The sequence below is a fragment of the Corythoichthys intestinalis genome, chromosome 14 (assembly GCF_030265065.1).
Source record: "Corythoichthys intestinalis isolate RoL2023-P3 chromosome 14, ASM3026506v1, whole genome shotgun sequence".
Taxonomy (NCBI): domain Eukaryota; kingdom Metazoa; phylum Chordata; class Actinopteri; order Syngnathiformes; family Syngnathidae; genus Corythoichthys; species Corythoichthys intestinalis.
This window is the reverse complement of record NC_080408.1, coordinates 53,239,770-53,265,420: the sequence shown is the minus strand read 5'-3', so window position 1 is coordinate 53,265,420 and position 25,651 is coordinate 53,239,770. Positions and strand designations below refer to the sequence as shown.

The window sequence follows — 25,651 nt, the reverse complement described above, 5'->3', positions numbered from 1 at the left end:
CACCTAGGAATTCTGTTCATACAAGTTATGAACAGAATCAGTGACAAAGGCGGAGTCCAACCCTCACTGGGTACGAATCCGACTTACTGCCGGCAATGCGGCCCAAACTCTGGCACCGGTCGTACAGGGACCGAACAGCCCTTACCAGGGTAGAGGAAGGTACAGCAACATTTTTTCGGGACTCCCGTCGTGACACAGGATTCACGAGGGACTCCCTAAGCGATCGGACTCTTAAAGCAGCTTGTGTAGTTGTTTGGATGATGTGCGGACGATAGCGAATGCATGCTAACCATACAGTGCCATTGCTGTATTAGCAGCTAATTATTGTCGCAGATTTACATTGTTGCGAACATTCTGTTACTGAAGACGAAATTAATTAATTTCATTTCTATTTTTAGTTTCACTCTTAAAGTAATGAGGTTATGATCAACGGCGAAATAAAGTCAGCAAATCATACCGATGTCTTGCATCATCATTTGGGAGTTTAGTTCGCTGTATAGCCAGGACTGAGCTATAACGTCTAGGCGAAATGAGACACGGAAAAGTTATATACATCATATATTTTACGACCCAGATACGAAAATTCAATACTTCTTAAAGCCTTTTAAGGTATTATTTGCAAATTCATAAATTCAATGCTTTTAAGACTTTTTAAGACCCCGCGGGAACCTGTGCGTGTGTCGCAGGCTGGCAGTGTTTTTTAACATAGGGTTTTGACAATTGCCGTCAAATTTTTGGGATCAAAGCACCGTTCCGGCCCTTAATTTAACAGAACGGCGTTTCGGCCCTGAATCTTTTCCTGGAACGGATTTCTGGCCCATTTTCACCCCTGCTTATAGCACTTGTTGCATTGTGTTCATATTAGGGCTGTCCCAAACGACTAATTTTCTCCCGATTAGTCAGCCGACTATTTTTACGATTAGTCGACTAATCTAATAATTTAAAAATATTTTGTTTGTTTTTTTTGTTTACTAATTTAGCAATGAAATTTTTGTTGACGCTTATCAATCCACAAAAAACATTGGAACACTTAAATTATTTATTAAAGTACAAATAAACACGCAAATAACAATAATAAATCACAAATAAACAATGAGTTCAAATGCTGATAGAATTAACGAGTGTAGCATCCCGATTGAAAAGATGGTCTCTTAAACTGATGGTTTACAACTTTTATTCCATCCTTGATGTAATCACACCGTAAAAGCTACGGTGCACACAAATTAAACAACACCATTAGAAATTAACAAAAACTTTTTACCTTTTTCCTTGTAAACCTTATTTATATATCAATGAATTGCCTATATGAATTGCCTTTACCTTAATTTATTACCTTATCATTGACAATCTCTCCCTTGAGTGCAATCACTCTATATACTGTATATATTTATGACCTTTTAACCTTATATAATTTTCTATACCATAGAATAAACCATAACATGAAATAAACCTTTCAATTAGCATTAAGAATAATACTAATAGCACTTATAGGCCCATTGTCAATGAAACATTATTATTTAGTAAGGCGACAGCACCCTCTGGTGTACAAAAAATGAAAAAACAAAAACAATTTTTACAAACTGGGTGACGGCACTTGAGGTGTTTATTCACGGCCGACGTGCAGCCAATAGGCTGTATTGGCTGAGCCAAAATTGTGTTGGTTCGTTCCACTGAAATGGATCTACGTGACCTCTGCATTGTAATTTACATACGTTGCTAATTACTACCAAAAAAAAAGTTCTACTCACGGTTTCGAGTCATTTTTTAGTAATTAGCGTTTTCGTGTCGGTCTTTTTTCCCCCCGTGGCACAGTAATATTGATACGGAGGAGTCGTATCGTCAGTGTGTGAAGCCATTTTAGGTCACGTGCACCAATAGGAGACAAGGACTGTTGCTATGCGCTTCGAAAACAAACAATATGGCGGCGACCGTGCCAAGCCACAACACGAGCGAAGATGAGCCAAAGATAAGAAAACCGCATTCGGAATTTAGTCAAAAGGCATCGAAACGATGCTATATGCATCTCTCAACTGTCCAAGGGCGAAAAAGGGCAGGAATTTGGAAAAAACGCGCAGCCCGCGTGGTTGCGTCAGACAATGGCTTTCTTCCCAGGCTCCGTCGAAGGATCTTGCTGAAAATGCGTCGACTGGGATTTTTAACGACATTCACTACAGGTAAGCCACACGCACGCCTTTACTACAAGGTTAATTGTTATTAACTTATGCTAAAAAAATTCTTATTTAAACTGGTGTCGGAACGATACCATTTTTTTAGCCCAGATATCAATACCACTTTGTTATAAAATGTATATAGGGTACAGTGTGTCGAAAGTGAATCCAGTAGAACTTTTTATTGCACACCAGTTATGGGTGACAATGGCTAAATAAACCTTTTGGCTCAAGAACATCAAGCTGTAGTCAATAAAAGCCCTGATACTGACGTGGCAGTGATTGCTGTAAGTCTGCAGATAGATTTACAGTGTAAATTGCATTTTTTCACAGGAGGAGGCAACAGAACGAGGACTGACGTCTCTAAGGTCTCTGCAGCTCCTGGCACTAGTGTGTGTTCAGCACTCATTGGCATCCATACATTCACAGGTTGTGACTCTGCTTGTGCCTTTCATGGCAAAGGCAAAAAAACTTTTTCTTTTGCACGTCATAAAAAAGAATACCTGACTGGGTTTGCAAAGCTGGGCAGCAGTTTTAAACTTGACCTTCAAACATTTAACACGTTGTGTAAATACGTGTGCCACCTGTTTTGCCAGTCATGTGCCAAAAATGATGCCAAATGCAGATCTTTCTGTATGGCCTCGTCAGTCTTGCCAGAACATTCTATTCCCCCCAAAACTGATGCTCTGTACCAACATTGCAGGGCAGCAGACTATCAAGCAGCAATTATGAAACGTTGTCTGACAGTTAAAATGTGTGCCCCTTCACCCATTGGGAATGGGTGGGACATTGAAAATGGGCAGTTGGCAGTGACATGGATGACTAAAAATCCTGCCCCATACTGCTTTGCAAGTAGTCAACTGTAGTTGAAAGGCAACTAATTGTGACATGGGAAGATGTTCCTGTATGTCTGCAAAACTTTCTTGTACTGATTTATATCGGTGCCAAGCATGTGAGAATGTTTCCAAAGAAACAGAAGACACTTGGATGGGATGATGACTTTGAGTAAAGCGATTTTGAGGAGTAATGTTGTCATGTACAGTTTTACTATTCTTTTATTTCTATTTTTTTTTATTCGTTTTTCAATATTTGTATGTGTAATAATGTGTATTTCTATAGTATGAGATACTTCCATGTTTAAATAAATGTGTACCAACAGTACCATACTTGAATGATTCCAACCTTTTGTGTATATACAGTGTGATTAAAAAAGGCTGTGCCAAAATCAAAATGCCATGTCAAAAACGAAAAACATTTTTTAAAAAAACTACCTTGGACAGATGTAGGAAGTAACTAAGTTTAATTTCATGTTTTCATAGTACTCAAATATGGCCATCACCAGCAGCATGGACAACATCAAGTTGACATGAGAATTCCTCCCTCCCGCGTTGATTGCGTCTGTTATGTAATCTTTCATGTCATCAATATTCGCTGGAAGTGGTGGAACATACACTTAGTGTATAACATACGTTATGTGCCATAAAGATGGATAACGAACTTTGTCTTTAACATACCAACACGTCCAGCAAGTACTGATGATGTGAAATATCGAACAACAGTTGCAATCAAGACAATAACTGCGACATGCACACGTTTGAGAGGAATTCTCATCGTGGCTTGATTTTGTCCGTGCTGCTGGGTGTGCTCACATTTGAGCACTTGTGAAACATGAAATAAAACTTGGAAGTTATCTTCAACACGTGTCCATCACTTCTTTTGTGATGTCTTTCATTTTTTAAGTATCACCTTATGATTTTGGCACATTATATTTTTGATCACCCTTTAATTTTTTTGTCTTATTCCATTTTTGCCATGATTCACATTTAGGAGGGTGTGGTAGCAATTGGGTTGATTTTCAGCTATTTATGATCATGGCGTGCATTTTTTATTTTATATATTTCATTGCATAGTAGGTTGTGATATTTTTAATATGACACATAAGCCTTTAGCTTAATTCAATATATATTTCATTGTGCTGGGTGCAAATCATTAATGTTGAAGTGTTTCCTTCAAGAAATTAGCTACATTTCTCATTCTGAATTCACCTATGTGTATACTAAGGCACCAATACTTGTTTCAAATGTTTGGTAGATGTGTTTCTGACATTTGATAAAGATTTTGTGTTGCCAGAATTAATATAACACTTAAAACAAGCAAAAACAGCAACACTAGATCTGTATTTTTGTGTATTCACATCAAGATACATTTCTGGCTGGTGACTAAGTTAGGAGGGTATTGGCTTTGAAAAAAATCAATTTTCTAAGCACTTTTTCCATGGTCCCAATAAAGCCATATTTCCACAAGCTTGTCCATTCGCAGCACTTCCTGGTCAACGCTAATCTTTTAATGGACGACGGTCTCACAGAAGAAGTTGTAGCTGTCAGTGAAGGGTGTTTCAGTTCTGAAAAACACGCACACACACATAAACCGTGTGAGAACTGTTTCATCCATATCATATTTACATAATCTTCCAATCCAAATTATATAGGCTTGTCTATTCTGCCATTTTTTCCTGAATAAAATTATCAAATAGGTTTTTGGAACTACGGTTAAACAGACTAAATACTATGTTATTTGTCAATCTAAACTTTTTGCTCAAAGTTAACAATCTAACATCATAATAATGACCGCTACAGCCCAGAACTCACATTGCAAGTCTTAACTTCATATGTGATCTGACCAGAAGCCCACAACTCCCATAGTTATTCACAACAAAAGGCGTGTGTGTGGCTTACCTGTAGTCAATGTCGTTAAAAATCCCAATCGACGCATTTTCAGCAAGATCCTTCGACGGAGCCTGGAGAGAAAGCCATTGTCTGACGCAATCACGCGGGCTCTGCACGTTTTTTCCAAATTCCTGCCCTTTTTCGCCCTTGGACAGTTGAGAGATGCATATAGCATCGTTTCGATGCCTTTTGACTAAATTCCGAATGCGGTTTTCTTATCTTTGGTTCATCTTCGCTCGTGTCGTAGCTTGACACGGTCGCCGCCATATTGTTTGTTTTCGAAGCGCATAGCAACAGTCCTCGTCTCCTATTGGTGCACGTGACCTAAAATGGCTTCACACACTGACGATACGACTCCGCCGTATCAATATCACTGCGCCACGGGGGAAAAAAAGACCGACACGAAAACGCTAATTACTAAAAAATGACTGGAAACCGTGAGTAGAACTTTTTTTTTGGTAGTAATTAGCAATGTATGTAAATTACAATGCAGAGATCATGTAGATCCATTTCAGTGGAACGAAATCCATTTTCTAAGCACTTTTTCCATGGTGCCAATACAGCCTACAAGCTTGGCACTGAAGAGACAGGACAGAAGACTGTACCCTCCTTTGTTTCTTTGAAATAAGTCAATGTTTTGGACACTCTGGTGCGCTTTTTTTTTGGCTTTGTGCCGCTTTGCCCGCTTGCATACAGAGCATCCGACATTCTGAACTTTCCACGCATATATTTTTTTAACCCTTCATTAACCGTCGACAAGATTTTGTGCTCGTCGACGGATTTACGTCATCGATGACGTCGACTATGTCGACTAGTCGGGACAGCTTTAGTTCATATAGTAACACAAGCACATTCATGTCATTCTCTTTAACAAATTGCCATGGAATTGTAAACACTGTTGACCTCTTTGGTTTAAGACCACTTTGTGGCGCCATACAGAAAGTCACTAGCTTTGACCCAATGACCTGCAAAGCAAAATTTGTTAATTTTGTTAAAGGAAACGTTATCTGTGATAATTATTTTTTCAATTACTGTTTCAGTTGTTTCATCACTTCCTAATTAGGCTATTTAGTTTGTTGTTAAAAGTTTTGTTTTAAAACCATGATTTTGAATGGCATTTGATTTAATGACTTGTTATTATTTCTGCCTGTTGGTTATGTGATGAATGTAATGATTGAAGACATCTGGAGGTCACTTTGAGCACAGCTGAAGTGCAATATCATAGTAAATCCATATGGGTTTGCAGCATGTACTTTTGCATTCTGGAAAATATATCACGTTAAAGGTATCCTATGATATCCTACTGGCAAAATGACTTTTTAGATCGTCAAAACATACATCACTACTACTAAAGCAATAATACACATCGCACACTTCAACCAGGTAACACACTTTCGACTTACGTATGAAAGTCACAAATGTTCGAAAATAACTTTAGTGCCTCTTTAATAAAGCTTTTTTTTAATGAAATTTGATAAGTAATAACACTTGCCTGACTGCATCTTGTGAGTTAAAAACACCAGGTCTGTCATTTTCTTCACCAGTGGACTCATAGACCGAAGACTCAACTGTTGAGATGACAGTGGTGTTTGATTCTTGGTCTTGAACAGCTGACCCGACCATGTTTTCTCTTTCTAAGTGCTGCTTAGGTTCCAGCTGTGGCTGTGAAATACCATAGTCGACCTCAAATCTTGAATTTATGGCGGGTTCGTCCAGCTCGGGTGTCTGCAAAATAGAGATATCAAGCAATGCTCTATAAGCTGCTGGTTCACACAATCCTTCGATATTCCACCATTAGTTTTATTTAGAATTAGTGATAACTGAAGCCTGACCTCAAACAGTGTTGATATATTGATGGCAAATTGTCTTAGTTACAAAAAAGTAAGCCTACAACCTTTATTTTCCTGACAAAGACTAATTACATTTCTGGGATCGGTTCAGATTGTATTGCGGATTTTATTTCTGACCAATTACATTAAAAAAAAGTATTCAGCACCTCTGCCTCACAGTTTAAAGGGGGAATATTTAGCATTTCGAAAATAACATAATTTAGTTTTTTTCTATTATTATACTTAGTGATGCACGATAATGCATTTTTCAGCCGATACCGATAACCGATAATTTCCTCCTCGTTCCAACCGATAACCGATAATGTCAAGCCGATAATTTTATTAAAGATTTATGTAAAATTTTAAAGTATACACAAGAGAAAATATTGCTGTGCAAAAATAATATTGCTCTTTTTTTTCAACATCAAATGTGAACAAGTAGTAGTAGTAGTAAATTCCAACATCTAAATAAAGACAGATTGTCTGACATTGTGTAATGGTAAACTTTTGGCAACAATTACTTACAGAGTAAATACATAAGTTGCACAAAAATGGCTTTAAAAGTATGCCATTCCTAAAGTATAACATTACTACACAGCAAAAACACAGCTCCTTAAAACTAGTTAAAGTCCCTTGTTTTCAGTGTAAATCTATTGGAAATAAGTTAAATTAACTGCCAGCACTTCAAGTATATTTCACTCAGATTTATTGAAGAAAAATGGCCAGCTCAAAATAAGATTAACAGTCTTATTTTAAGCAATAAATTATTATACATAATCCTAAAAAAAAAAAAAAAAAAAAACCTTGTCAGAAATGTTCTTTATTCAAGAATATGTATGGTTCAAAACATTATTTGAAAGCCATTTTTTCTTGATTTAGGTGAAAAATGACCTTATTTTTTTAGATGTTTGGGCTTAATAAGAACAAATTGCAATATTTAGTTCAAGTAAGTGAAATAATCTGGCGCATTCAACTAGTCTTCAACACTCAAACAAGATGGGGAAAATTATTTGACTAGATTTAAGAAGAATGATCTGATTAAGACGTCATAAATTTAAAGCGTACTGAATGCATTACTGACTGGATGACTTCTTTGTGTCGTTTGGTGCATGTTACAATTATCAACTAACCACTGTGCCGTCATGATAAACATGGTTTGTTGACATCACCTGTGTAAATGTCCGTGGTAAAACTTATGTGATCGGCATGTCTTTCACGAAGAATCGTGGTTGTATAAACTGCATTATTTTTTCATCCAGGGGTTTGGCTATCGGGTCATTTCGGGAATTTCCTCCCGCCTGTGCCCTTCAGTCCGCCCGGCTGCCAAATTAGCACCCACGCCAGGCCTCTGTCTCGAACCGGAGTGGCGGCGGCAGCTAAGTTCGTACCGGATATCCGCCCGCCCCGGCCGGTTCGCTGCGGCGCATTCGGTGCATGGCTCTGCTCTGATGCTCTACCCGCCTAGGGCGAGGCGGCAGCGGCAGCCTGCCGGACCAGCGGGCTCCATCGGAAGAGAGCTACTTGTCAACTATCGATCTCGTGAGGTGTTTAGCCATAGATGGGAGTTTACCACTCGCTTTGGGCTGCATTCCCAAACACCCCGACTCCGGGAGGACCGCAGCGCCTCTGTATTGTCACAAGCCCCGTAACTTCCTTTATAGTTTATTTGTTAACAATAGCTTTAGCATTCGTGCTAGCAGCAGCCTCATATTCGTTCCAAAAATCATTGTGATGCAGTTTTAAATGGCTGCTGGGTTAGTGCTAGTGGTGTTCAATGAGGACGCTTTCTTTAGGCCTTGAGGACCTGTTTTTGTAGATGGCGAGAGCCACACTGGAAAAGCAACGCACGCTAGTGAGAGCGCCTCAACACTGATGTGTAACACCGCCTCCTCTATGACGCCGTACTCCTAAACCCCTCCTCCCACAGGGGCTTCAGAGAGGGGAGGGGTTGAGCAGGCGGCAGTGAAGAAGTGGAGAAAACTGCTTGGTTGCGCACATTTGGGGGCTAAATCAAGTATATAATTATCGGATTGCATTATCGGTTGATTTTTTTATTATCTGTATTATCTGTGTGACGTCATAATTGCCATTATCGGCCGATAATTATTGGTAGCCGATATTATCGTGTATCTTTAATTATACTGTATAGTGGATGCTGAAATGACCTGTCACCCGCCGTTAAAAAAAAAATTCTGCACTTATTGAGGCTAATTTTACCTGCCCATGCCGCAGGAGTTTCGAAGACAATCGACCAATTCAACAGAGTGGATAAACATTGTTTGCCAAGAGGTGTTACGTCACGGACGGGAGTGTGTATTTATGCAGCAGAAAATGCAATAACCATAGAGCACGATCTGTCGGACAACCAGTCTTTCTTCCTCGATTCAGACATTGAATTACTGGTGCACGATAATTATCGGTCCGATAATTATCGGTCCGATAATAGGAATTATGACGTCATCCCGATAAATCCAATAACATTATTAATAGGACCGATAATATGTACTGTGGTTGCTTTGCAGTTTACACACTAGTATGGGAAATCAGTTGACCATTTGCGGGGCATTGTTGCCACCTGCTGGTCAGAACAATTCGCTGCATCTATTTTTTGTTACAGTAGTTTGGTTCATTCACTTACACATTGCGGTGTTTAGTGGTAGCATTGACAATCGTGAATGCTTTCTGTTATGTTTCCGCCATGGAAATATACGTCTGTAAGTATTTTATGTTAACTATAACATATGGATTTGCAATATATGTTTACTTCTGTGGTGAAGGGGCATATGTACAGAACTTTATAAGTTGTTGTGTTATAGAAGTCAGCCCATGTTTTAGTAGCTCAAGCTAGTGTGCTATGCTATACATATAATAGTTGTGTATGTAAGTGTATTGTGCAGTTTGTTGTATATTGAGTATTGAATATGTGTATTTTCCTGTTGTACTTTCACAATATTAAGACGAGTGTCGTCCCATTAAAGCAAGAAAAGACCAAGCCTTGTGGTTTATGGAAGTGCATTCATTCTTAGCTGGCTGTTGGGCAGTGCGGAAGTGAAACGCACTGTTTTGTTCATGTCATTATGAAAAATCTGGTGAGATCAAAGGCAAATCTATGTTGAAACCACCACTATTTTTTTAAACCTCCATGTGTTCAAAAACTGATAGAGAAGTTGAAGAAAATCAACATCATTTTGGGAAAATTTGTTCTCGGCTTGTGCCCCTGGCAGGGTCACCCGTGATTGATTGATGATAAAGCCAAGAACAACAACAACAACAACAAACAAAAAAAAAACATTTTATGAAAAATGGTTGGTGTAACACTGAATACACTTTGAACACCTTCTTTTATGACCTCCCATGACGTTTAACACTGCCATCGCAGTGTGGTGTATTTGACCTCACAAGCGAAGGCGGACCATCTGAAATATTCGCATTTGACTGGCTGAAAAACTGGCTGAAAAATGGCTGCTCGAGCCACTTTTGCCGATTTCCTGAAAATATTGGCCATTTTTGACATTTCCCCCCCACTATTAAACAGCAGAAATATTAAATTCTGTTATTTTCAAATTCCTAAATATTTCTGCTGGAATGCACTTGATCAAAAAGGTTACAATACCTTTAACCAAAATTGGCTGCATGAAAACAAACAGACTTTTGACGGACGCCAGGAACTATTAATTGAACCTTGTGTTGATGATGTGCATCTCCTGACTCGTCCTCCAAAATGCAGCCCTTTAAAAGCTCACACCTTTGGGCTTCCTGGTCTTGCTCTGTGCCATCAAAATGGCAACTATGGAACCTGCGAGACAAACAGACAATGAGCATGGACTGAGATGCTTATAACATTATGCAGGCTGAAGATCCCAAAAGCTGTGCATTAGGAATGTGCGTAAAACAGGAACATTGTAAATGGTATGCGACACTTTCTGTTAAGAATAAATTCTTTCAAATTACCTTATGTCCTAGATGGGAAAACATGTTTGGAAATAACAAAAAGTTTTTGAATTAAATAGCATCGTGGGACACATCACGTCCCCTTTTTGCTTCCCCTACTTTTTCTCCTCAGTTATCAGACCCCCCACATTGTGTCCACGGGTAAACATAATAATTAACTAAGAGGTGCAACAATTAATTGACAACTAATTGATTATCAAATTAATCGACAACGATTTTAATAACCAATTAATCATTTGGGACCTTCTTCACCTTAAATTTGTCTAAATTCTTGAAATTAAAACATACATATAACTTCTCAGTTGTAAATATTCTCAAATTTCCTCATTCTATTTTTATTAAATCAAAGTAGGACAACATGAACAAAAATCTGGTTTTATTTTGAAAAAAACAACAATTCACATTTTACTGCTACTTTTCTGACATCTTACCATCTAAATTCGCTTCTTAATAAGGCTGCAACAACTAATCAATTAAATCGAATGATAAATTAAATGCCAAGTAATTTGGTCATCAATACAGTTGTAGACTACAGTTAAGTCAGGAAGCTGTAATAAAATGTTATTTTTCAAGGAAATAGTCATCTATTTTGTCTTCAATTTTACTGACCACAAGACAAAAACAACTTCAAGGTAAATTGTGAAGGTAATTGAAAAAAGTGACATTTATCCGACTGTTTAATTAATCGTCAGATTAAGTAATTATGAAAATAATCATTAGTTGCGGCCCTAAAATAGTCGTACATACAGTGGGGCAAATAAGTATTTAGTCAACCACTAATCGTGCAAGTTCGCCCACTTGAAAATATTAAAGAGGCCTGTAATTGTCAACATGGGTAAACCTCAACCATGAGAGACAGAATGTGGAAAAAAAAAAAAAAAATGAAATTGTTTGATTTTTAAAGAATTTATTTGCAAATCATGGTGGAAAATAAGTATTTGGTCAATACCAAAAGTTCATCTCAATACTTTGTTATGTACCCTTTGTTGGCAATGACGGAGGCCAAACGTTTTCTTTAACTCTTCACAAGCTTTTCACACACTGTTGCTGGTATTTTGGCCCATTTCTACGGTGGCCGAGAGGTGTCAGGCGAAATGCGAAGTCCAAACACTTTGCAAATTGAAAAAAGCACGAACCCAAATTGCAAACACTTTGCAAAAGAAAAAAGCACGAATGCAAACTGCTACAACACGATCCCCAATTCCTAAAGCGCGATTGCAAATTGGCAAAAGCACGAACCCCAATTGCCACAACACGACAGCAAATGGCTCGCAGCACGAATGCAAATTGCCACAACACGATCCCCAATTCCTAAAACGCGATTGCAAATTGGCAAAAGCACGAATCCCAACTGCCACAACACGACAGCAAATAGCTCGTAGCACAACAGCAAACGGCTCACAGAACAGCAGCAAAATCACGCAACACAACGGCAAGAGGATGACCCGGAAGTTTAAAACAAAAAAAAACACACAAAAAAAGGACGACACTTTATACTAGGGATGTCCCGATCCAGGTTTTTGCACTTCCGATCCGATACCGATATTGTTTTGTGCTTCCGATGTGATACCGATACTGGCCGATACCGATACCGGCCTAACTGAGCATGTATTAAAGTTATTTAGCCTCCTTACTTAGTTGTCAGACTCATGTTGAAAAGGGTTTTAGTACTCTTGATAACAACTAGCCAGCTGAATTAGGTGAGTTTGAATAACACACAATGGTTGGTAACAAGAAACTGACCTGTTTATTCAGTGACAAACACAAAACATTCTAAATAACAAACAGAAATGGCATAGTCAGTCAGTAAAACGTGCAAATGATATTGTAAACTGTCAGTGGAAAATCCCACAAACTTCCCAAGCTATTAGATCTTTTAATGTTTCGTGCATTAGTTACAAAAATTGTATAAAAAGTCTCTCAGGTTTAAATAAAGGACTATTTCAGTATCAAGTTAATATTTTAAAACAGTAAATAAAATACTCAAGTCCCCATTCTGTATCAGCAGCTTTAAACTACATTCAATCAATTTAATTTTGCAAATCAACTGTTAAAGTTGTTAAAATTGCTCCCGTTTTTCCATAATTTCCCTTCTGTCTACTTTTGACATGTGAAAGTTTTAAAACTGTTTTGAAGGTAGATTCAAGTCAAGATTTTGCCGATTTAGGAGTATTTTAGATAAAAAGTTAGGTTAGTAAGTTAGGTTCGCTTGGAAGGTTCACTACAACAGCCTACAAGGGAAGTCTCCTGCTTTAAGATGGCGGCTGTTTACTAACGCACGTAGTTTTCAATGCATGTGTTGCAAACGGCGTCGAGTCTGTCATTTTGCATCTAGTTCTATATACATATGATATCTATTAGAGAAGCATGAGGTTTATGCTGCATTCCAGAGAAATGGGAAGTCGGATTTATCCCACTCGGATGGTACCAGTTCCGACCTCAAAGCGTTCCAAGCAAATGTAAACAATGATGGCTGATCGCGACGAGGTGTTTTTTTATTTTGGCCATCCAAAGACATTTTGACCTCCAGCGAACCTGCCTTCCTATAAGCGATCAAATAGTAGAAGAAAAATGACGGCTGCGTTATAGCCCACACTGTAAGCTGCCTTTTTTTAGTTACATCCTTTGCTGATCATCAATATAAAATCATAGCACAACAAAGATGATGTCGGACTTTTCCGGCCTCCGACTAGGAAAATATCATATCAGAAAAAATAACTACCCCGACTTCCAAGTTGTTTCAATCTGACGTCACTGGACAAAATGGCGCTCCAGAAAACGTATTGAATGAAAACACAATAATGAAGTAAATCAAGTTAATTTGAGACGCCATGTATTTTTTCCCCTACAGTGAATTATCTTTGTTGTGCTATGTTTTTATATTGATGATCAGCAAAGGATGTCACTAAAAAAAGGCAGTTTACAGTGTGGGCAATAACGCAGCCGTCGTTTTTCCTCTACTATTTGATCGCTTATAGGAAGGCAGGTTCGCTGGAGGTTAGGGTTAGTATGGGCAAATATGGGGGACCAAAGCTGCCAAAATTAAAAATAAAAGTAATTAAAAATAAATCAATAAAAGGCAAAATATAAACGACTATAAATACAAAATAAGAATTAAGATACAAAAACTAAAAATAAATCCAAAAATAAATATGGAAATAAATGGCTAATTAAATAAAAGTAAAAATAAAAATGAATATATATACAAAAATAAGAAATTACATTAAAAATGTAAGAATAAATACAAAAATAAATGTGGAAATAAATACAAAAATAAATATACTGATTGAAATAAATGTCAATCAATAAATAAAAGCGCTTTGCCTTATATTTACTTATTTCATTGTCAGCGCCAACTTGCAAGTGGAAATGTAATTCAAATGAGGGGGCGTTCCTAAGGGTGCCATGGGTTGAACTATTCGCTTATTGGTTGATCAACATTCGATTTCTGAAATCTACTAGCCATGCCTGCCACAGATGACAGACGTGGGTCTGAAAGTCAGGGAAATAGCCGACCTAGTAGTCCTACTTGGTGAGAAGTGAGAGAATATGCATTATCCACCGCTGAATGTCAAAGCATGGTGTAAGGTGAGTTTGTATGACAGTGGCATATTTTAAAATGAAAACTTGGTTGTTCGTATGGCATGCTGCACTCTCTATATATCTGACTGCTACTGGTATCAAAGCTATTTGTAAATGCTCCAGTGTAGCTTAGCAGAAGTTACAAGTTCTCATGAAAGCAAACTATATTCCTGCTCACCATAACATTGTTTTTAGAGTCTCTGACTTGAATAATTCCACTGACATCGCAACGTTGGATGCTGGGTGATTACAGGGATCCCAGGATCTCATCCAAATTCTGGGTTCAGAATGATGCAAGGACATCTCCGGTTCCGACGTACAAAGGTTCAGAGTAAGTGAATGTCATTAATAATTTGACTTGGACTATAGTTTCATTCATTCAAATGAAGTGTCAAGAGGAAATATTTGTGTTAAAAAAAAATAACAAGGCGAATCATGACTTTACCATCAGGGTTAAACCATTTTGTTATTTCAAGTCCTGTTTAAACACTAGAAATGACTTCTTCAGCTTTTATGCAATGCAACTTTTTAAATTGCAACTTGTTTTCCTGTTTTTTCATGGAGGACTTCGTGTGCAAGAATCCATGCCACGTCTGGATCCACCGGGAATTGTCCGCACACTACAACTACAAACTGTTCGCCGTAGAAGATATTCTGTGCCAGCCCCCAACAGTCAAAGGCATAGCTATGGCAACCATAAATTCATAAATTAAAGCTCTATATTGGGGGACTCGGAAGGAAGTACAAAAATAAATTAAGACCATATTTTTTCACCCATTTTGGAAAGATCAACCCATATACAGTATAATGTAGACCATTTTAAATTAAGTTTAAATATTTCATGCTTTTATTATTTATTACGCGCTAGGAATCTAATTCATTTAGATTTGGAGTACTTTCGCTGCCAGCCTCTCCCAGTCAAAATGGATTGGGTGTCTAGCGCTGTCAATGGCAGCCAATGAGTTAAATGTTGATGTTTATGGCTTGCAAAAATAGGAAACCCTAAAATTTAATGTCTCAGAATTAAGAAAAAAAAATTCTGGGCCCTGCAACACATTGTCTGTTATTGCAGAAATGTTGGTATAGTTTTAGTTGCCACTTCTGGGAGATGATTGGAGGAAATTTTACCCATCAAAATCAAATGATGAGGTTTGGCACGCCCTCTTTGCTTGTTGGCTCTTTGAAAATGGCTTAACAAGTTCAACTTCAAAAAGGGATTATGTAAAGTGCACATTTCTAATCAAAAACATACCATTAAAAAAAAAACAATAAAAGCATGAAATATCCCTGACCAAAAAAGTTAAATAAAATTATATAAATACGAACACTTTCACAGTCTAGGGCTAGGCACATACAGATGAGGCTAATCAATAACTAAATTTGCCATATACGATGTGTGCATGTTTAGTTATATTTTAGGACTAGTTGGTTCAACTTTAAATTACATATTTGGGAGTTTTATGTGATGGTCCACATGGTCATCACCCCGATGTACCGACATGGGGGTGATGACCATGGGGGTCAGTCCCTGAAGTGCAGCTGCAACAGGCCTCGACTCCTGAAGAAATTCAGCAGATGTCAGAATTTTCTAATGTATTGAATGTCTACAGCGAGACTATCCATCCTGCGTCAAATATTTGGACTTGTTTTAAATGACAGCATAGAATGTTGGCTGTGGTTGATGTGACAGTACCTCAGTAATGTGAAGAAATAATAAAGGCAATGATTGTTTTTCTGCAAAGTAATAGTTTATCGATGACCAGTGTAATACAATACAAATTATAAACAGGCAATTGATGTACAAAAAAGGACTTCCAGCACAACTAACTCGTTCATCCAAAAAAATTGTCCACTGGACACCAACATGAGCCACTTAAGGTCAGTAACTTTTTCCCCTAATACTGGCCAACTGCTCACCATCAGCATTCCCTGAAATGTAAATTTATTGTGTCTTCGGGGAGCTTTAGGGTACAAAAAAAGCACGTAGATAAGTGAGGACGAGAGAGGTCTTATTGTTGAGGAACGACACCCCAACCTTCCTCGGAAGTATCGAGAAGAAAATGGATGACAACGGCAAAATGGTATAATAGATTAGCTAAGAAAGCATTAAACGATACACCAGCCGGTGCAAACAGTCTCCCGGAGCACCACACGAACTTGAATGTGTGAATTTTGCTTCACTAAATTGCGCTAACACTAAACTATTCCTTGTGAGTTTAATGTTGTTAGCAGCTTTATCCATGTCCCGCCTTGCCTCCCCTTCCTGAGACCCAATGCAAGGTATTAGCTTATGGAAGATTATATAGATTCAACATACCTCAACTGGACTTAAGTAAAACGTTTTTTAAAAAACACACACCAAATTACCAATTTAATACGTACCTTGTCCTCATCCAACCGATTGCCAGCATCCCGTAGCCGCTTGGACTCCGACCTTCTCGTCTCGTCCCATTATTTTAGGAAGCAAGCAAGGAGCAGGAAGGCAAACATTACTTCGTCGATCGAGAGGATCACTGAACTGGCATGTCGATCGACCAATGGGTGAATAGTTCAACACATGTAGTACCGCCCCCTCATTTGAATAACATTTCCACTTTAATGTTGGCACTGACAATGAAACAAGTAAATATATGGCACAGCGTTTTTATTTATTGATTGACATTTATTTCAATCAATATATTTATTTTTGTATTTATTTCCACATTTATTTTTGTATTTATTCTTTCATTTTTAATGTAATTTCTTATTTTTGTATACATATATTCATTTTTATTTCTACTTTTATTTAATTAGCTACTTATTTCCAAATTTATTTTTGTATTTATATTTAATTTTTGTATCATATTTCTTATTTTTGTATTTATTTTCGTTTTTATTTTGCTTTTTATTGATTGATTTATTTTTATTTTTATTTTTAATTTTAGCAGCTTTGGTCCTCCATAGTCTTAGTCATAGTCATAGTTGTCTTTGGATGGCCAAAATAAAAAACACCTCGTCGCGATCAGCCATCTTTGTTGTTTACATTTGCTTGGAACGCTTTGAGGTCGGAACTGGTACCATCCGAGTGGGATAAATCCGACTTCCCACTTCTCTGGAATGCAGCATAAAAGTGTTGGATGGTGCGTCTTTACTCACGAGAGATAATGGCTCGTCATCCACAATGAATTCTTCGGCAATGACTCTTTGTTATTCCCTGGGCTTTGGGACTGTCGAGTGCCAGTTTGTCACGCATAGCAAAAGTTTCTGCCAGTGTTAGTTGTGTAAGACCTTTCTTTTTGTCTTCGGTTTTCTTAACATACTCCTCATATTGTTTGTGGTGGTATTTCGCTAAATGCTTGATTAGGTTGGTTGTATTAAAACTTCTTACAGCTTTACCACCACGCTTGACTTTATTGTGGCATATGTTGCACTCTGCCTCTTGGTCTTTGTCGTCCTTTTAAGGTGAAATGATCCCACACAGCTGACATTTTTACCGATAAAGTCTCTCGGTAAATTGGGAGACCGTAATGTTGTGTGTTGAAGGAGTGCCGTAAAATGCGGACCAGATTTTAGGCAAACCGAAGCGAAAACTGGAATGGATTGGTGACCATCTATACGGACCTCCATGAAGTTGCCCCCCCCATCAGACGCAAATTTATATAAAAATGATGTCAATCGTTTGTGCTGCAACGGTTTTGTTGATACAGTATTATGTATTTATCGTGCTATTAATTTCGAGTGGTTTCGTCACTCGTAGCTTTTCCTGAGTTTAGCTCCCGCGGCTAATGGAGCGTACCGACTCTCTCAATAACAGGGGGGTGTCCTGAAAAACTAGGTAGCACGAACATAGCACAAACGAATGGCACCACTTCGGAACCATTTTGCTGTAAATGAGGGGCTTAGAGGGATGTCAGCACTAGAAATTAGTATCTCAAGCCCCCAATTTACTGCAAAATGGACCCGAATTTGTGTTATGATCGTGCTAGTTATTATGACACCCCTCTGTTATTGAGAGAGTTGGTACGCTCCATTAGCCGCGGGAGCTAAACTCAGGAAAAGCTACGAGTGACGTCACCACTCGAAATTAATATCTCTATAAATGCCTGATACTGTATCATACTGTATCAACAAAACCGTTGCAGCACAAACGATTGACATCATTTTTATATAAATTTGCGTCTGATGGGGGGGGGGGGGGGGGGGGCAACTCATGGAGTTCCGTATAGATGGTCACCAAGCACATTTAAAGTGTATAAAGTAGAGATGTCCCGATCCGATATTTGTGTATAGTGTGACTGACTGAGGTTGTGGACAGGTGTCTTTTATACCGATAATGAGTTAACAGTCATAAGAAGTTAGACCTCTTTGACAGCCAGAAATCTTGTTTGTTTGTAGGTGACCAAATACTTATTTTCCACCCTAATTTGGAAATAAATTCTATGTCTCTCATGGTTGAGGTTGACCCAAGTTGACAATTACAGGCCAGTCTAATCTTTTCAAGTAGGAGAACTTGCACAATTGGTGGTTGACTAAATACTTATTTGCCCCACTGCATAGGCCATTATTTTTGTCACTAGTATAAATGAAGCTGTATTTCACTAAAGTTGGACAAATAGCCACTCAACATATTTTTGTGTGTCTATTATCAATTGCCATCTATTATAATATCAAGGGAACAGGCACCTAAATTCTATTTTTACATTTAATCTACTTCTGGTAAATGTTGTTATGGAAATTTGATATGTCCTCAACGTGTTTCATTCAAATTCGGTTTATAGAATAAATGAAATCCCAAAATAAATGTTATGATTTTATTGTCCATCTTTAATCATTAATCATGTGTTGTTGTTGTTTTTTAACTATATTCATTCACTCATTATTTAAAAAAAAAAAAAAAAGTTTTCTGTTCGTCCCCAGTGTCACTATCCGCTCTCTGTTAAGTTGGTTTAGAGTCCTTTAAAATAAATAAATAAATAAATAAATAAGAAATAAATAAACATTTATTAATTACATCACTCTACTGCTATAATATCACACAAGTGGCGGGATATTCAACTGTGGGAAGCAATTGTAGCCTGGTACACCAGACTCACCACTGTTCCACCTATTGAGTCTGGCCACCATTCAGCAGATAAAATTTCCAGGGCGGAGCAAGCCACAGCAAACAGACAGCGGAGTGGACCAATCAGCGACGGGCGGATGTGACGTTAGTAAAGCAACGAGGGCAGGACGAGGAATTTGCACGCGGAAGTAAACATATGAGGAGAGCGGAGTTTATTCAACATGGCTAGCGCAAGACAGACTGTTGTCAATGACTTGTGTCAATGTGTTTTTGGTCATTTAAAACTGATTTTACCATGGATTGGAACAAATTCTCGGCTCTCCTGTTCGCCATCTGTGTTGTTGTGGAGACGACTTCCTACACGGAAGAGTGACGTTGCTCGTTAAGAACAGTGACGCAAATAAACGAATCTGATTGGATAGTTAATTTTGTCCTTGCTCGAAAGGCCGTTAGTGGGCTGGGTCCCAGACTATTCTCACAGTGTTTGAAAAATACAGGGAGAACAGTCTGTCCGTGCCAGGCAAAAGCAACTGTAGGAAGGTGGCTAGAATTTTTTGCCGGAACTCCCCAATGCGAAGGTCGCCACGGAGCCAGAAATTTTATTTATTTTTTTTCTTTCTTTTTTTTTGCAGGGGGGTCAAACCTCTCAAACTACTGAAATGCAAAGAAAACTGTTTTAACACCGTTATTTCTATAACACATACAAAAACTGATTTTCATTCAAAATTGTATTTTTTCAATGATTTGCAAAATAAAAGTTAACAAAAACAGCAATAACCCCAACCTCCAACTCCTAATTTTTATTTTCCCTCATTTCCTCACATACTAAATGCCAAATCTCAATTTTAATTACTTAAGAATATAGGATGTATATTAAAATTGAAATTAATGTAGCATTAATTTTTTTTAATAACAAAGATATAAGTAACATACATCCAGAAAAATAAGTACAAATGATTTATATTATGCAAAGTGAAATGGAATATTTTTTGAAGATCGCACAAACATTGACTTTTTTAAGTCATAAGGAAATGAATAAGTAGCCTAACATAAATTAACAAATTTAAGTCCAAAGTGCACATTGACATTAGGGGTGCAACGGTTCAGTTAGCCCACGGTTCGGTTTGAACCTCGGTTTTGGGATCACGGTTTCAGTTCGGTTTTGGTTGGCTTTTTGCATTTTTTTTTTCTTTTTTTTAACTGCCTTTATTTTGCTTTTAAGAAAATGAAATAAACACTTAAAATGTAAACATGTTCGACTGTTAAAATTAAAGATACACGATAATATCGGTCGCCGATAATTATCGGCCGATAATGGCTATTATAATGTCACACAGATAATCCAGATAATAAAAAATTCAACCGATAATGCAATCCGATAATTATATACTTGATTTAGCCTCCAAATGTGCACAACCGAAGAATTCAGCACGCCGCTTCCTCAACCCCTCCCCTCTCTGAAGCCCCTGAGGGAGGAGGGCTTGGGGAGGCGGAGTTACACGACAAGAAACAGTTGAATATTATGGCGGCTGTTACTAAAAAAACGACGCTCTCGCCATCTGCAAAACATGTACCGCAGAAGTTCCACGAGGCCGAAAGAAAGCGTCCTCATTCAAAACCACTAACCCAGCATCCATTTAAAACTGCATCACAAAGATTTTTGAAACGAATACGAGGCTGTTGCTAGCGGGAATGCTAAAGCTATTGTAAACACAAGCTAAACTACGGGGCTTGTGACATTACAGAGTCGGGTTGTTTGGGAAAGCAGCCCAAGGCGGGTGGTAAACTCACATCTAAGGCTGAACACCGGCACGACTGGAGACCGATAGTCTGCAAGTAGCCGTCTTCCGAGGGAGCCCGCCGCTCTGGCCGGTCCGGCAGGCTGCCGCGCCGTTGGCGGGGCGGGCAGAGCCCGGTTCCCCGGCTTCAGGACCTCCGGCGAACACCCCGGTTTCTCGAGCGTTCCCCACGGCATGCGAGCAGAGCCAGGCCCCGAATATGCCGCGGCGAACCGGCCAGTGTGGGCGGATTATCCTGTACGAACGTAGCGGCCGCCGCCGAGACGAGACACGATTTTTTTTTTTTTACCGAAATGACCCGAGAGCCAAAGCCCTAGATACAAAAATAATGCAGTTTATACGACCACCATTCTTCATGAAAAACATGCCAATCACATTTTCACCACTGACATTTGGAAAAGTGATGTCCAATAAGCAAGCTTATCATGGCGGCACAGTGGTTAGATGATAATTTAAACATGGAGAAAACAAAGTCAGCCAGTCAATAATGCATTCAGTATGTAAAATGACGAGCGGTCAGATGACTTTGTAACGCTGCCTTTATTTTCGGCTTAACAAAACTCAGGCACAAAACAACACGCACGGAGATGCGAGCTCCAACTCCATCCAAATCGTACTGCCGTGTATCACTTTAGCTGCTGTAAAGCAAATGTCATGAGTGCCGCAAAAGTAAACAAAGCGCTGCAGAATGGGTACATGACATCTCGCTTTTTTGAGTTAATCATTTTCACAGTGTGCAACAAAGCATATAACATTAGCAATCACTCTTCAAATTTATTTAACTTATTTGTCTGCTCAATTACAGTCACAGTAGATAATCAAAACGTATTGGCACTTATTAACACTTATCAATTTAAATATGCACATTCTTGTTGTAATGAAATAACAATAATATCATGTAGCCACAAATATTATTCAAAATCTTTTCTTCTTCCAAGTTTTTTTTTTTTTTTTTTTTTTAGGATTAAGTATAATAATGTATTGCTTAAAATAAGGCTGCTAAGATTATTTTCAGCTAGCTATTTTTCTGAGAAATCTGAGAGAAATACTGGCAGATAATTTCACTTATTTCCAATAGATTTACACTTAAAACTGACTTGTTTTAAGGAGGTGTGTTTTGCAGTGTATTAATGCTATATATGTTAGGAATGGCTTACTTTTAAAGGAATTTTTGTGCAACTTAGGTATTTACTCTGTAAGTAATTGTTGCCAAAAGTTTACCATTACACGATGTCAGACAATCTGTCATTATTTAGTTGTTGGAATTGAATACTTGTTCATATTTTATGTTGAAAAAAAGAGCAATAAATTATATTTTTGCACAGTAATATTTTCTTTTGTGTATACTTTAAAATTTTACATAAATCTTTTAATAGAATTACCGGCTTGACATTATCGGTTATCGGTTGGAACGAGGAGGAAAATATCGGTTATCGGTATCGGCTGAAAAATGCATTATCGTGCATCACTAGTTAAAATGCCTCTTAGCTCTTTGGCGAGTTTAGTGACTGACTACTGAACTGCACACACAGTAGTAAAAAAGTTACTTGGCAAAGTAACTGGTGTTACCTTTCATGTTTTTTTGTTTTTCATTTTTTTCAAAAATGATGTTTGGAGGTCATTTAATGTTCTGAATCAACCGTTAAAGTTGATAAAACTGCTCCCGTTTTTGCATCCCTTCTGTCTACTTTTGAGATGTGAAAATTTTAAAACTGTTTCATCATTTAAAGATAGACTTAAGTCAAGATTTTGCCGATATAGGAGTATTTTAGATAAAAAGTTACTAGGTTCGCTAGGAAGGTTCACTACAACAGAGCCTTTTTGAGAAGTTTACTGCTCTAAAATGGCGGCTGTTTACTAACGCTACCGAGTCTGTCATTTCGCATGTAGCTCTATATGAATGAGATATCTAGGCGTAGGTTGTAGGCTGTCGGCTACAGTCAGGAAATATTGGAGCCACCTAGCCTAGCATCGCGTTTGCTACAGCGTCACAACAAACACTCTTCCCTCTCCGTGCCTCTGACTTTTCTCGCGTCATTCAACCAACGTATTAACGAACGGAGGAAAAAAAAGGTAATGCACGAAAAACGTACAGAATTTGAACGTAACGTACGGCGTACACATTTAAAAATCAGTGCTCACTTGTATGAATTATAGAGGACCGTCACAGTTAGGTAGTAGCATTCTGTAGCACGGGACGTCCAACTATCAGTGGTCAAGGCGAAACTATGTGATTTAGCGAAGTCATCTTCGATGGCTTTGCGTGCCATTTCATAAATGTCAGGGAATGCGTTGTTGGAGAAATATGTCTGCGAGGGAACAATGTAAGGCGGGTCAAGCGTTGCAAATAAATTAACGAAGCCCGCCGTGTGTTTTCACTGGTGTCCTCTCCGGGGTTGTCCTGCTCTGAGAAAGTGATATCTGTGGGTGATGCTGGCTGAGGTGCCGAGTCATGTTATAAGTGTTGCCATTAGCATAGGGAACAAGCGCTGAGCAATGCTTGCAAATTGTTTTTTTTTTTTTTTTTTTTTTTTTTCAATATTTTCTCTCCCTCCTATTTTCTCTCCCACCGCATTGTAGTCCACGGGGAAACCGAAATGTTGCCACACCGCAGATTTGAAAGAAGCCAGTGCTTCCTCAAAATTCAGTCTCTCCACTCCGCCGCTCGCCATAGCTTTCTGTTTTCTTTCTTGTTTCACTTTCACTTCGCTCGTAAGCGAGAGAGGGCGTTACTCAGCTTCTATTACACAGGTGCTTGACAGCAATCAAACATTTACTTGCGGCGGGGCGGGAATTTCTCCACAGCTGTGCTTCACGTCGCACACAGAGCTCGACCAATTCATTCCACAAACGTTCAGAATAAATTAATTGCCAAACCGAAAAGGCGCGGTTCATAAAGGCGTATTGAACTGTACAGGGCGAACCGTATGGTTCAACAACCTTTTTTTTTTTTTTGCTGTTCCAGAAAACATGCACATTTGGACCAATCAGAGCTAACTACGTCTGCTGATCACATGTCAGTATGACATCCAACTGAACGGATAAATGAGTCCAGGCGTTTTGCTTTGCTGCGTGTATTCGCACATTGACGTGACTCATCATCTTCAGACTCAGATAACTGCAGCTGCTGGGGAAACCTCCATGCCGTTCGTGGAATAAAATAAATAATAAATATTGGTGGAAACTGATTACGCTACACAAGCACTTTATTATGCTTTATGTTAGCACTTGTGTATGTAAATCTGATGTTGGTACATTGTTTTCTTCTTGGAGATGAAATGCATGTGTGGCAGCTTAGCATTTTTTTTTTCATAGCGTTTTGACAGTTGCCATCATATTTTCGGAAACAAAGCGCCATGTACTGGAACAGCATTCCAGCCCTGATTCTTATACCGGAACTGCGTTCCTGACCGTTCTGGCCCACTTTCACCCCTGCTCTTACGTCCAAATAAGACACTATAGAAATGACCCAAATATCACATTACATAGTATGGCAATACCACCTAGGATTCTTCCAAGGACCAAACTTGTGCCGAGATCGGGAGTAGATTCTACAGGACTGTGAAAGTCATTATGCGAAGTGTTCATTTTATCATAGCACATGTATGAAAAATAAATATCGCAAAAATATAAGAAACTCCATCACCGTGGTATGTATAGCCCTGAGTGTCTGCGCACATTGGTTACCGAGAGGCAGCACCAGCAGAGAACCGTTGGTATAATTAAGTAGCATTCGAATTTCAACAACAGAGACCATTTTGCCCATGTTGCAAAACAATCCCCTCGATGTAGTGGTGAAAGAATTCTGCCAGCCAGGTACGTCATTAAATAGGTCGCTTATTAACAGGCTAGCTAATCGTACTGCCGACTTAGCTTAAATAATCTTTTTTTCTTTAATTTGTCACTGACTGCGAAAAGGTATAAGTGATTAACCAACAAAAATGGAATGACTTACCCAAAGACTAGCAAAACAAGCAGCCACGGGGTCACACTTCGGCTTGTCATCTTCATCCCTGTCCTGTCGGGAAAGACATTCTCGGTGTGATTGTACAAACTGCTTCAAACTTGTTCACCTAGATGTCTTCTGTGCTCATCAGCGGGCAAGGCGGTCCCTGGTAAAGGTAAATATAACACAAAAACGGCGAGTTTTGACTCCTTAAACTGTAGTGCGTGCACAACTGTCACTTCCTGATTTTGTTCTTGATGTAGTGTTGTATCGGTCGCGAACGATTCGTTCTTTTTGAACGAATTGTTTGGGTGAACGAGACCGAACTAATCACCATCTGCACTGATTCGTTCTATGTAGTTGGTGCTTGTTCGCTGCGTGGGAGGGCGTTGAGCAAGCGGCAGCGTCTTCTGACATCGCACACGACCAATCAGACGCCAGCCTCATCGCGGGCAGGGGAGGGAGCGGAAACAGAATCAGGGCGTCTGTCACTCACTTCCACGTGTGGCCAATAAGCAGCTAGCGTGCAGGCAGGGGGGCAAGACTGAGTTTTGTTACTTCCCGTTCAGTGATTCGGTCCTCCGGTTCCTGACCTAGCTTGCTGCTAAC

General features: G+C 38.7%; 1 protein-coding gene and 1 long non-coding RNA gene across 8 annotated transcripts in view; one reads left to right on the top strand and one right to left on the bottom strand.

The window, feature by feature from the left end:
- LOC130930417 (SUN domain-containing ossification factor-like) overlaps positions 1–25,422 on the bottom strand; it is a 116,473-nt gene extending 91,051 nt beyond the window's left edge. For 3 of the 7 annotated variants that reach the window (XR_009067053.1, XM_057858374.1, XM_057858375.1), the window contains exons 1-3: positions 25,052–25,422; positions 10,405–10,519; positions 6,387–6,619 (exon numbers count right to left, since the gene is read on the bottom strand). Coding sequence is in view for 6 of the 7 variants with exons in the window: in XM_057858374.1 (XP_057714357.1) it covers positions 6,387–6,619; positions 10,405–10,519; positions 25,052–25,107 (404 nt within the window). In the remaining variant the exon portion in view is untranslated. Of the gene's footprint in view, positions 1–6,386; positions 6,620–10,404; positions 10,520–16,638; positions 17,882–25,051 lie in introns of those variants that run through there. The other 4 variants (XM_057858372.1, XM_057858371.1, XM_057858373.1 and 1 more) reach the window with 3 other exon arrangements.
- LOC130930421 (uncharacterized) lies at positions 14,150–16,252 on the top strand. Its single transcript, XR_009067054.1, has 3 exons — positions 14,150–14,262; positions 14,452–14,587; positions 14,821–16,252. It is a non-coding gene; the product is annotated as an uncharacterized LOC130930421 (long non-coding RNA).
- Positions 25,423–25,651: the final 229 nt, after the last annotated feature.